Source organism: Macrobrachium rosenbergii, chromosome 43, assembly GCF_040412425.1.
Source record: "Macrobrachium rosenbergii isolate ZJJX-2024 chromosome 43, ASM4041242v1, whole genome shotgun sequence".
Classification (NCBI taxonomy): domain Eukaryota; kingdom Metazoa; phylum Arthropoda; class Malacostraca; order Decapoda; family Palaemonidae; genus Macrobrachium; species Macrobrachium rosenbergii.
In genome coordinates, this window is record NC_089783.1 from 37,869,125 (window position 1) to 37,881,624 (window position 12,500).

Here is a 12,500-nt window from a genome sequence, read left to right on the forward strand (position 1 = left end):
AAAATGAAAATCTGATGCCTTTCATATATCTTTCAGTGGTAATGTCCTTTATTTACATGTGGTGGGAAAATATATTTAAGAGTTTCTTCAGAGTCATGAATATATATATATATATATATATGAGTGGCGCAGTGTAATAAGGTGCCAAGCGCCGTTTTTTAAAAAATGATAAAAACGCATTTAAAGTTTGCCAACTATGAAAACGCTTATAAAAGAAAAACCAGCCAAACGATTTCTATGAATCATACCTCATTTTAAAGGAAATTTATTCGCCTATTACATATGCAAAAATCATTATAGTATGTTTTGTCATTTACACAACCACAAAAGTGAGGTAATGTAAGATTGTAAAGTGTTAATGAACACAATGAAAATTTTTTCATACGGCAATTAAAGCATGTTTTGTGAAAACAACAAAATATTTATCCTAATAATGCTCTAAAATTATTATTATAACATATCTGAGTAAAATTTCCATTATTATAAAACAAAACAATTACCGTACCAAAAAACAGACTATTTTTTGCCGTTGCTTTTTTTATGACGAGTCTTATGATGTAGCAGTGAGAACTCGCTAAGCTGCGAAATTTCCCTTTTGTTTTAAGGATTTTCGAACCTTTTGCCAGTAACATAAGGGGACAAAAAGTGTGTGTACAGGATAGTGCTGTACTTTAGCTGCTCGCTCACAATAAAAAAAACCAGTTTGGCCATGGTGTATCTTCATATATATATATATATATACACACACACACATATCTGAAAAAAAATGTCAAGGCTATATATATATATATATATATGTATATATATATATATATATATATATATATACACACACACATATGTGTAATATCCTATATATATCTATATATATCCTATATATATATATATATATTAATATATATAAAATATGATATATATATATATAATGTTACTATACATACATGCAAACTTAATCGCCAAAATGATAAATACCTATTGATTTTCTCCAACAAAACATTATAACTCAAACGAAGTTACCTTAGTCCAAATTTTACAGTACATTTAAGATACAAGAGACTACTAATATTTACTAATGATTGAAAAACTGCTACGCAAAAACATTTTTCTCAGTCTTTTGCGAAAGTGAGCCTCCGACAAAAGCTGTTAGCAGATTGCTTAAACAGATTAAGCTGTTTTGAGGAACTGGTAATAGCTTGCATATTGACTGATCTTATTTGCATTTTTGCCCGTTATCTGAAAAAAAAATGTCAAGGCTTTGAACAATACCGGTGTTAACATTTATTCTCTTGCTAATATCCTTGTGTATCTTTTAATATCGTTGTGTATCTTTTAACTAGAAAATTGATCCGTAGACACCAGTTATATACACGTGGTGTTTCGTAAGTAAATTGAAACCAATCTTTTAAATTTTGTAGAGTGAGTGAAACGTCAGAAAACAGCTACAATCACTGTCAAAAGCATATGATTGAAAACTGTACCTCTGTAGCTATCAATCGAAACCCGTTTTTTTTTTCATACATAATTATGAAATCGACCGCATGAATTACTTAAAAGTACAAGGAACTTCCTAGAATACATGATTATGAAATCGACCGCATGAATTACTTAAAAGTACAAGGAACTTTCTAGGATACATGATTATGAAATCGACCGCATGAATTACTTAAAAGTACAAGGAACTTTCTAGGATACATGATTATGAAATCGACCGCATGAATTACTTAAAAGCACAAAGTAACTCCCTATACTTTGTGCTGTTACTTCATGATAAAGATGGCGCCCAAGTGAAAAGGAAAGTGGCAGAAAAAAAAAACGGAGAGATCGATCTCTTTATCTTTAAAGTTTCCCCCGTGCTTCCCTTCTTTCAAACGCTTGTACTGCATTCAGGAAGGCGTATCGATACTGAACGTGAGTTGTCCCACTGATACAGAAGAACAACAAATGACTAAATGGAAAATGTAACTTCCATCCAACGCCTGTGTTCCGTCCCGATCTCCTCTCCCGCGTTTCAAAGAAGAAGAGAAACAGGGACTTTTAAAAAGGACAAAACAAACCTGCACGAGAGTTCCAGTGAATCATTTCGCGTATTCAGAACATCGAGGGGCATCACAATAGCATCTGGTAAACTCTTATCTATAATGTTTATAATATTCCTCGCACCGTTGGACTGCTGGAACAATCTCCCAGAGGATGCGGTGCAACTGGAACTTCAGAAGTTCCAGCGAAGGTGCAGTGCATTGCTACCCTTGCATTTCAATACATTTTTAACTATTTGTTAATTTCTAATTTTTTTTTTTTAATAAGTGAGTGGGATCTCTTCTTTCTGCATTTCCCTTTATCTCGTCTTTCTTCTTCCTAATGAACACCATAATATTCTTTGGAAGCTTGAATTTTAAGTCAATGGCCCCTGTGGGCTTGTTCCATATGAATAGGTTTCACTTTCTGAATAATAATAATAATAATAATAATAATAATAATAATAATAATAATAATAATAATAATAATAATAATAATTTGTAATTCATAATTTATCATTTATAATTGTCATCAGGGGCAGTCAGGCGCTGTCTTCGATGTCCAGAAGTTAGGTCAAGACAAACTTAGAAGCTTTTTAAGTAGCCTTGAAGGCTACTTAAAAGATAGGTTAAGGAAAGCGATTAATTATCTAACTTTAGTTGCTTAAAAACCATCAACTTTTCTTACTCACTGTTGGCACATTCGTTTATTTTGTGGTTCCTCTTCATTACGCTAATCACCTCATTTTATTGTTTAACTAAACATATTTTTCGTAGTAACGCAGTCATTTCTGGAATTTACATATACCTTAATAATATGCAATTCGATTATTTATCTATAATAAGCAAAAACCCGTTTGACCGGAGACTGTTTATTTCTTAGTTTATATTTCAGTTTCAAAGCTTTATTATATTGTAATTATCCTTTCAGCATAAAGATTCATCAGAAAGTATTTGTCAATAAAAAAAATTTTCCCATTAACGTAAACAACTTTCATGATAAGATATAATATTTCATCCTGTTCGGAATCGTGAAAAAGTCTATTTAATCTGGAAGGAGCAATGTATATAACATCATACAAAATTATAAATTATCAGTTAAACGGACAATATTATTACTTAAATTCTGAAGCAGATAAATATACACACGCACTCACACACAGACACTCACTCTCTCTCTCTCTCTCTCTCTCTCTCTCTCTCTCTCTCTCTCTCTCTCTCTCTCTCTCTTTTTTATATATATATACATATATATATTTATATATATATATATATATATATATATATATATATATATATGTGTGTGTGTGTGTGTGTGTGTGTGTGTGTGTGTGTGTGTGTATGCATACACACACACATATATATATATATATATATATATATATATATATATATATATATATATATATATATATATATATATATATATATATATATATATATATATATATATACACACATATATACATACATACATATACATGCATCAGTTAATGATGGAAACCCACAAATGTAAAATGAGCCGGGGATGCTGACACCCAGATCTTACTTTTCGCAGATAATCCCAAGATGTACAAGCTCTTGATCCTCCCAATTTTGGCCGCCGTGGTCGTGGCCCAGTCCCAGAACCCAGCCCTGGCCCCTCTGACCGCACTCAGCATCCAGGACATCGAGCAGGTCATGCAGGATTCCGCAAGGGTCAAGTTCATCGTGAGCTGCCTCCTGGCTAAGAAGTCCTGCCCTGAGGACCCACTGGCTGATCCTGTCCAGAGTAAGTCGTGTTTTCAAATTCCTTAATCTCTCCCTACTGCGGTGTATATATGTATATATATATATATATATATATATATATATATATATATATATATATATATATATATATATATATATATATATATATATATATATATATATATATATATATATATATATGTATATATATATATATATATATATATATATATATATATATATATATATATATATATGTATGTATGTATGTATGTATATTTAATGGTTGTATCACTGAATATGAGTACTATCAAATCTGCCCATTAATTCTGCAAGTAATTAGCCACTACAACTGAGTCTGGTCTCTCTCTCTAATCGCTTATCCGTTCTGACCTTGTGCAGCTCTGGTCAAGGGCTGGGCTGACTCCAAGACCATCTGCGGAGACTGCTCCCTCGAAGACCAGCGCAAGACCAGGACTATGGTTTCTATCCTCCAGCAGAGATACAGAGACGACTACAACGCCGTTGCCAGTACCTACGGACTCGTCTAAACGCCCAGGAGGCCTGTTTGCCAAAGATCGAATAATCAGCAGAGGTCTGTCACCCTTTTTCGATAGGTGCCACTTTCATGAACGGTCTTCATCCCGTGATTCCTTGCTCGTATAATTTTTTTCTTCCTTTCTTGGCGCTGTTTTGACGTTTCACTTGTTATTTGTTGTTGGTTGTTTAGCCTTGGGAAATTCACGCAGTAGCCTTCTATTGTTATATCTACAGCTAACAGAACGTAATTTACCTCGTTACGTTAACATTACATTCTGCAAAATCGGGGATTATAACGGGGCGGAGGTTGACTGCTTGAATGCGTTGGCAAATATTCAATCGTAAGCTGAAGAATTAAAGTATTTTATTGTCATTAGTTAGGAACAAGCGGTGATTTGTTGTTATCCTTCCTCTTTTCTAACTGTGGGCAGACATTTTTCTATTTCTAATATATATGAAATAAAACTAAATCCTTCTAGTAATTATTATTATTCTATTCCCCCATTCGACTTTGACTGGTACACGGAATTAAAAACATTTTTATATGTTTTGCATGTGTGAGTAAGTCTTCTCCTGTTGAAATATGCCCAGTAGGAGCATATGCATAAAATTACAGTGGAAATAAATGCTTTTCGCATATGCTGAAATAAAACTAGCAGGTTTCACTAGGAAAAATGATCAGTTTTTTTTTTACCACTGGTAGCGGTAAATCTGTGAGAAACACTATTTCTTTATGACATGCATTCCATAAAATATGTTTTTTTGATTGCTACGTAAAAAGAAACATCAAGCTGTCAGGGAAACTTTTTGACTGCTTGAAAATGCATAAAACTGCTTACACAACTGGGTTAATGTTAATGGGATATTTGTGACGATGTTGTCAAAAAGGAGGTCATAAAGGACAATGTTTTATATCTATACATGTACAAAAATATTTTATATATATATATATATATATATATATATATATATATATATATATATATATATATATATACATGTATATATATATATATATATATATATATATATATATATATATATATATATATATATATAATATATATATATATATATATATATATATATATATATATATATATATATATAATTTATATATATATATATATATATATATATATATATATATATAATATATATATATATATATATATATATATATATATATATATATATATATATATATATATATATATATATATATATATATATATATAATTTGGGTCAAACGTCATTACTTCAGGAGAAGAACCTGCAAGCCTTACGACCACATGTGTAGCATTTAATGCTGCAAAGGTTCTGGACCGCAAAACCACTGTCCGTTTAGCCTGAAAACTAAGCAGTTGTATCCAGAGACGTTAAAGATTTTAGATAGTAAACACCTAATTTTACATGCTGCTTGCTTTGTTTCCCACGGCTGATACGAGCGCGCAAGCACACACACACACACACACTATATATATATATATATATATATATATATATATATATATATATATATATATATATATATATATATATATATATATATATATATATATATATATATGGCTGTCCTCATTAGTGAATATACCAAACCCTTAGTTTCTAAGAAACTTGAACTGTTACCGGAAAACCCTTGGTTAGATACCCGTGAATATTCTTCGGATGCAAAAGCCTATACAACTCTCTTCACTGATATACTTAGTTCTCGCAAAATGAAGTTGAGAACGTAACTAAATCTCCTCTTCCTGCAAGCAACTGCTCAAGAAGAGTGAGTGGAAGAGAGCACCCGTGAATCTGGGAAGACCCGACTCGTGTGCTGGCGAGATCTCAAGAACCTGCTTCCTCCGGCTCAAAAAGAAAAAAAAAGAAAAATCAGATTCCTCTGATCGAACAAACATCTAAAGACACATATACATACATACAGTATATACATACACACATACACACATATGTACGCGTGCGTTTTAGGGTGTGTCTGTGTGCAAAAAGCCACAAAGCAATTTTCTACACGTGACTAAAGGAAGCGGATGACTGAAAGTATTCAACAAAGCACTCATATATTTTTATTTCTTGCGTAAATATGTTGCCACACAGTAAAACTGTATTACAGTAATAACTATAATAATCGTACAAATAATATTAATAATAAAACCATTCCGGCTCCGAAATCATGATGAGAAACAAATAATATCGACAGAAGTGACGAAGCAAATCATGAATTATGAAGAAGGCGTCCCAAAAAAAAAAAAAAAAAAAAAACTCGCTCTTGCGAACCTCCGATGCTGATTGCTGGCGGTGTTTGGCAATGAGCAGGTTTTTACGCCGAAACTGGCCATATAAATAGAAGGAAGACCCCCGCCAATGGAACATATTCCTTCCAGCTGGCATTCTGAGCACAGAATCAACAGGTATCGTTTGTCTTCTGGTCTTTTGTTTTTTCTTTGGAAGGTGCAATGTACTTTTATTTCTTTTTTGTAACGCATTTCGTAACAGGGAGCTTTACAAGTGACAAGTACTTCAGCGTTATTAGTTGAGCAAATGGCGTTTTATATTAACACACACATCCACACAACACACACACACACACACACACATATATATATATATATATATATATATATATATATATATATATATATATATATATATATATATATATATATATATATATATATATATAAACAGACACACTCCACATATATAAGACAGACACACTCCACATATATATAAGTATACACATATATACACATATATATATATATATATATATATATATATATATATATGTGTGTGTGTGTGTGTGTGTGTGTGTGTGTATGCATGTGTATGTGCAAGTGTGTACTTATGTTTGTGCGAGAATACACCAAGAAGCATATGATCATTGTGCAACCCTACTGTGCAAAAACTGAAGACCAGCATTGACTTTCACTTGAGGTGGACCCGCGCAAGCCCCTTGTTGTATGCCATACCTGTTGTCACACAACGCCAGACAGTGAAACAAAAGATGCACATAAAAGTCTAACCAATGCACTCAGTACAGTGATATTAATAATAAAAAAAAAAAAAAAGAAATAGAACGTAAATTACAAGTGACACATTTCACAATCACTCAATCCTGTGGTCTTCACTGTGAAGGCGCGTGCTCGCCTCAAGAGTGACCCCAAAACGCGAAATAGGTCTGGTGACAGCAGTGTGGAAGAGAAACTCGGTTTTTATTATTATCTTTTTATTGTTTCACTGTTGATTTTGCTTTCGTTGTTGCTTTCGATTTCTGGACGTGGAAAGAAACGAAGGAAAATTGATTAAAAGTAGGATAAGAAGATAAAGTTATGAACTGATTACTATTAAATTTTCAATTCTTTTACACACACACACATATATATTATATACATATATATATATATATATATATATATATATATATATATATATATATATATATATATATATATATATATATATATATATATATATATATATATATATATATATATATATATATAGAGAGAGATAGCAAGTGAGTTTGATGTGTCTTGCATACCAATGCAAGTCTGGATGTGATACATTAAGTATGAACGTGTTGATTATAAAAAAACCCATTGAAGAAGAAGAAGAGGAGGAGAGAGAGAGAGAGAGAGAGAGAGAGAGAGAGAGAGAGAGAGAGAGAGAGCATTTCCAGCAAAGACGAGCACCGGACGAGAGCGAAGTTGCCCAACTAGATGCTGACGAAAACTGAAGTGGTTCCACCCGGACCACTTTCCCTTTCGACAGCGAGCGACCCGCACACAAGACGTGTGGGTTGCCAAAGTGTCGTATGACATGATCTTGCACAATATGAACCACTGAACCTCCTCCTCCTCCTCCTCCTCCTCCTCACGGCAGTACGTGGATTGACACGTTTTGAGAGTCTCTTGTGTATGTGTGTGAATGTGTTGTATATATATATATATATATATATATATATATATATATATATATATATATATATATATATATATATATATATATATATATATATATATATACACACACACACAAACAAATCTAGTTAAAGTTTCAGCAAATGCCGCACGAAAGTTAAGTATCGTTCGTAAGGCTTCATATATTTATAACAGTGGCAAAATCAGTGCAACCTGTTTTAGGTCATTTGTACTCCCTTTACTGGAATACTGTTCTCCGGCGTGGATGTCTGCTTCTGCCAGAGATTTATCTCTTTGAGATAGAGTGGTTCTTGGTGGTAGGTTTCTGTTTCCTAATTGTAGTAGTTAAGACTTGGACCTTCGACGGATGGTCTCTTGTTTGTCACTTTTTCATAAGTTGTATTTCAACAGAGATCTTTCACATTCACAATTGATTCCTGATCCCCCTTTATCTGCCGAGAGTAACCAGATTCTCTGAACAGCAGCACCAATATGCCGTAAATGTGCCTCGCTGTCCAACTTCTCAGTTCCAGACGTCCTTTATCTCTCACTCTGTTGGACTGTGGAACAGCCTCCCCAGAGGAAGTCGTGCAATTGGAACTTCAGAAGTTCAAGCGAAGGTGCAATGCATTACCACCCTAACGCAATTCTCCTTGCATTTTAATACATTTTATCTATTTGTTAATACATTATTTTTTTTTTTTAATAAGTGGGGTCTCTTCTTTCTGTATTTCCCTTTACCTCGTCTTACTTCTTCCTTTGTGGGCTTGTTTCATATGAATAGGCTTCATCTTCTGAATAATAATAATAATAATAATAATAATAATAATAATAAGAATATATACATATATATATATATAGTATATACATGCATATATTATATATATATACAGTGTATATATGTGTGTATTCGCGAGTACAGCTCAATCTAGCGTTTGTGCAAGCATACACAAACACACGCACACATACATCTTCTTCTTCTTCTTCCCAGCTTGTTCCCATTTTTATATGGGGTATACACACACATACACATATATACTGTATATATATATATATATATATATATATATATATATATATATATATATATATATATATATATATATATATATATATATATATAGAGAGAGAGAGAGAGAGAGAGAGAGAGAGAGAGAGAGAGAGAGAGAGAGAGAGAGAGAGAGAGAGAGATCATAAGAATATCCAAATACTGTATTTGATTCAAGAGAATGACTACGACCAATACCATTATCAGAATTCTACGAGGAACATTACCTATTCTTCTTTAGCCTTGGACTAAATCGACGAATTATCTAATCTAGGTCAAGAGTGTAGGTAGGAACCCATTCAAGGTCACTCAGGTGAAATCACCAGGTATCTTCGGGACCTCCAATTATGCATGGGTCTGTACCCAGTTAGAAAGAGAGAGAGAGAGAGAGAGAGAGAGAGAGAGAGAGAGAGAGAGAGAGAGAGAGAGAGAGATCATTTGGGAAATCTGTTTTCCTCTAAAGGAGCAATTGGTGTATCGTGAGCAATCAGACAACTCTGAAGTTAACAACTCGAATTGACCTAAACTTATTTTTTTATAAAAAGGAGTTCCTCGCTTTCACTTGAATCATTGTAAATAATATATCGTTAATTTATAACTATTTTACTCATATTTCTGTTGACATTTAATTAAATCAAAACCTTTTTTAACAGATAAAATCTACCCTTATGTTCCTACGGAAATATTGAAAAGAACGTCAATTCTCTTCAGCAACATGTAACGTACCAGTGCCTGATTTTCTTTTTTTTTTTTTATTAAACTTTTCTGGTGTAATATAAATCCTTGAAGATAATATATTGTCTTATAGGACTTTTACGTATCGAAGGGGAAAAACGGAAATATTTTATATCCGGCGAAGCGAATATAGACACGATTCGCAAAACTGTGACGAAGTGAAAGTTGCTCGAGCGAGAGTCGGACTTGGAGGGACTGGTTATTTTTTTCACTTCTTTTTCACTTTCCTTACACCCTTAAAAGGTCTACCACTTCTCTCACTCTCTCTCTCTCTAGAGAAGAATGCAGTTTTATTACGTGTGCGTGTGTGTTTTGATATAATATATATATATATATATATATATATATATATATATATATATATATATATATATATATATATATATATATATATATGTATGTGTGTGTGTGTGTGTGTGTGTGTGTGTCTGTTTGTGTGTATATATATGTATGTTTTATTTGTATATATACCAAAACACACGCACACATAAACAAGCTTAATAAAAGTGCACTCTCACTCTCTCCGTCTGTCATCAGAAATTATAACAGATAAAGCGATGCTGATGTTATTATATCTGTTTCTCTTTCCCTTCCAGGCACATCTTGACAAAATGCGATCGCTCTTCATCCTGCTGGCAGTCGTGGCTGCCGCTTCCTGCCAGAATATCGACCTCGGCATAATCGACTCCTTGTCCCTCGACGATGTCCGAGACCTCATGGCGAACAAACAGAGGGTCAAGTTTAACGTCAACTGTCTGCTGGCAGAACCCGCACCTCAGCAGTGCTTCCAGGATCCTCTACAAACACCACTGCAGAGTGAGTATTTGTGAGCCTTGTTCTCTTGGCATTTTTTTTTTTTTAGTTTCCTTCTGAGCAGAAGGCAGAGTACAGAAGACTACAACTTCTTTTGGATAATAGAGACACCAGTTCAGTTTCCTTCTAAGCAGGAGAAAGAGTACAGAGGACTACAGCTTCTTTTGGATGCTAGAGACACCTGTTTAGTTTCCTTCTAAGCAGGAGACAGTGCAGAGGACTACAGCTTCTTTTGAATGCTAGAGACACCTGTTTAGTTTCCTTCGAAGCAGGAGACAGAATACAGAGGACTACAGCTTCTTTTGGATACTAGAGACACCAGTTCAGTTTCCTTCTAGGCAGAAGGCAGATACAGCAGATTCTTTTGGATGCTAGAGACACCAGTTTAGTTTCTTTCTAATCAGGAGACAGTGCAGACGACTACAGATTCTTTTGGATACTAGAGACACGTGTTCACTTTCCTTCTAAGCAGGAGACAGAGTACAGAGGACCACAGCTTATTTTGGATATTAGAGACACCAGTTCAGTTTCCTTCTAAGCAGGAGACAGAGTACAGAGGACTACAGCTTCTTTTGGATGCTAGAGACACCAGTTTAGTTTCTTTCTAATCAGGAGACAGTGCAGACGACTACAGATTCTTTTGGATACTAGAGACACGTGTTCACTTTCCTTCTAAGCAGGAGACAGAGTACAGAGGACCACAGCTTATTTTGGATATCAGAGACACCAGTTCAGTTTCCTTCTAAGCAGGAGGCAGAGTACAGAGGACTACAGCTTCTTTTGGATGCTAGAGACACCTGTTCAGTTTCCTTCTAAGCAGGAGACAGTGCAGACGACTACAGATTCTTTTGGATACTAGAGACACGTGTTCACTTTCCTTCTAAGCAGGAGACAGTGCAGACGACTACAGATTCTTTTGGATACTAGAGACACGTTTCACTTTTTCTAAGGGAGACAGAGTAGAGGACCACAGCTTATTTTGGATATCAGAGACACCAGTTCAGTTTCCTTCTAAGCAGCAGGCAGAGTACAGAGGACTACAGCTTCTTTTGGATGCTAGAGACACCTGTTTAGTTTCCTTCTAAGCAGGAGACAGTGCAGACGACTACAGCTTCTTTTGGATACTAGAGACACGTGTTCACTTCCTTCTAAGCAGGAGGCACAGACGACTACAGATTCTTTTGGATACTAGAGACACGTGTTCACTTTCCTTCTAAGCAGGAGACAGAGTACAGAGGACACAGCATTTTGGATATCAGAGACACCAGTTCAGTTTCCTTCTAAGCAGGAGGCAGAGTACAGAGGACTACAGCTTCTTTTGAATGCTAGAGACACCTGTTTAGTTTCCTTCTAAGCAGGAGACAGTGCAGACGACTACAGATTCTTTTGGATACTAGAGACACATGTTCACTTTCCTTCTAAGCAGGAGACAGAGTACAGAGGACCACAGCTTCTTTTGGATATTAGAGACACCAGTTTAGTTTCCTTCTAAGCAGGAGGCAGAGTACAGAGAACTACAGCTTCTGGATGCTAGAGACACCTGTTTAATTTCCTCTAAGCAGATGTCAGCTTTTTTGGATGCTAGAGACACCTGTTTAGCTTCCTTCTAAAAGACAGAGTACAGAGGACCACAGCTTTTTGGATTGAGAATTCAAGTTTCTTAAATAGGCAGAGAACAGAGGACTACAGCTT

At 34.4% G+C, this 12,500-nt stretch overlaps 2 protein-coding genes across 2 annotated transcripts in view; both read left to right on the top strand.

Annotated features, from left to right (window-relative positions):
* LOC136828795 (uncharacterized) overlaps positions 1-4,764 on the top strand; it is a 7,828-nt gene extending 3,064 nt beyond the window's left edge. The window contains exons 2-3 of the mRNA XM_067087018.1: positions 3,574-3,786; positions 4,149-4,764. Coding sequence (XP_066943119.1) covers positions 3,585-3,786; positions 4,149-4,297 — 351 coding nt within the window. The 5' untranslated portion in view covers positions 3,574-3,584 and the 3' untranslated portion in view covers positions 4,298-4,764. The remainder of the gene's footprint in view (positions 1-3,573; positions 3,787-4,148) is intronic.
* Positions 4,765-6,304: 1,540 nt separating this feature from the next.
* LOC136828796 (uncharacterized) overlaps positions 6,305-12,500 on the top strand; it is a 7,594-nt gene continuing 1,398 nt past the window's right edge. The window contains exons 1-2 of the mRNA XM_067087019.1: positions 6,305-6,700; positions 10,592-10,811. Of these exons, the coding sequence (XP_066943120.1) occupies positions 10,607-10,811 (205 nt within the window). The 5' untranslated portion in view covers positions 6,305-6,700; positions 10,592-10,606. The remainder of the gene's footprint in view (positions 6,701-10,591; positions 10,812-12,500) is intronic.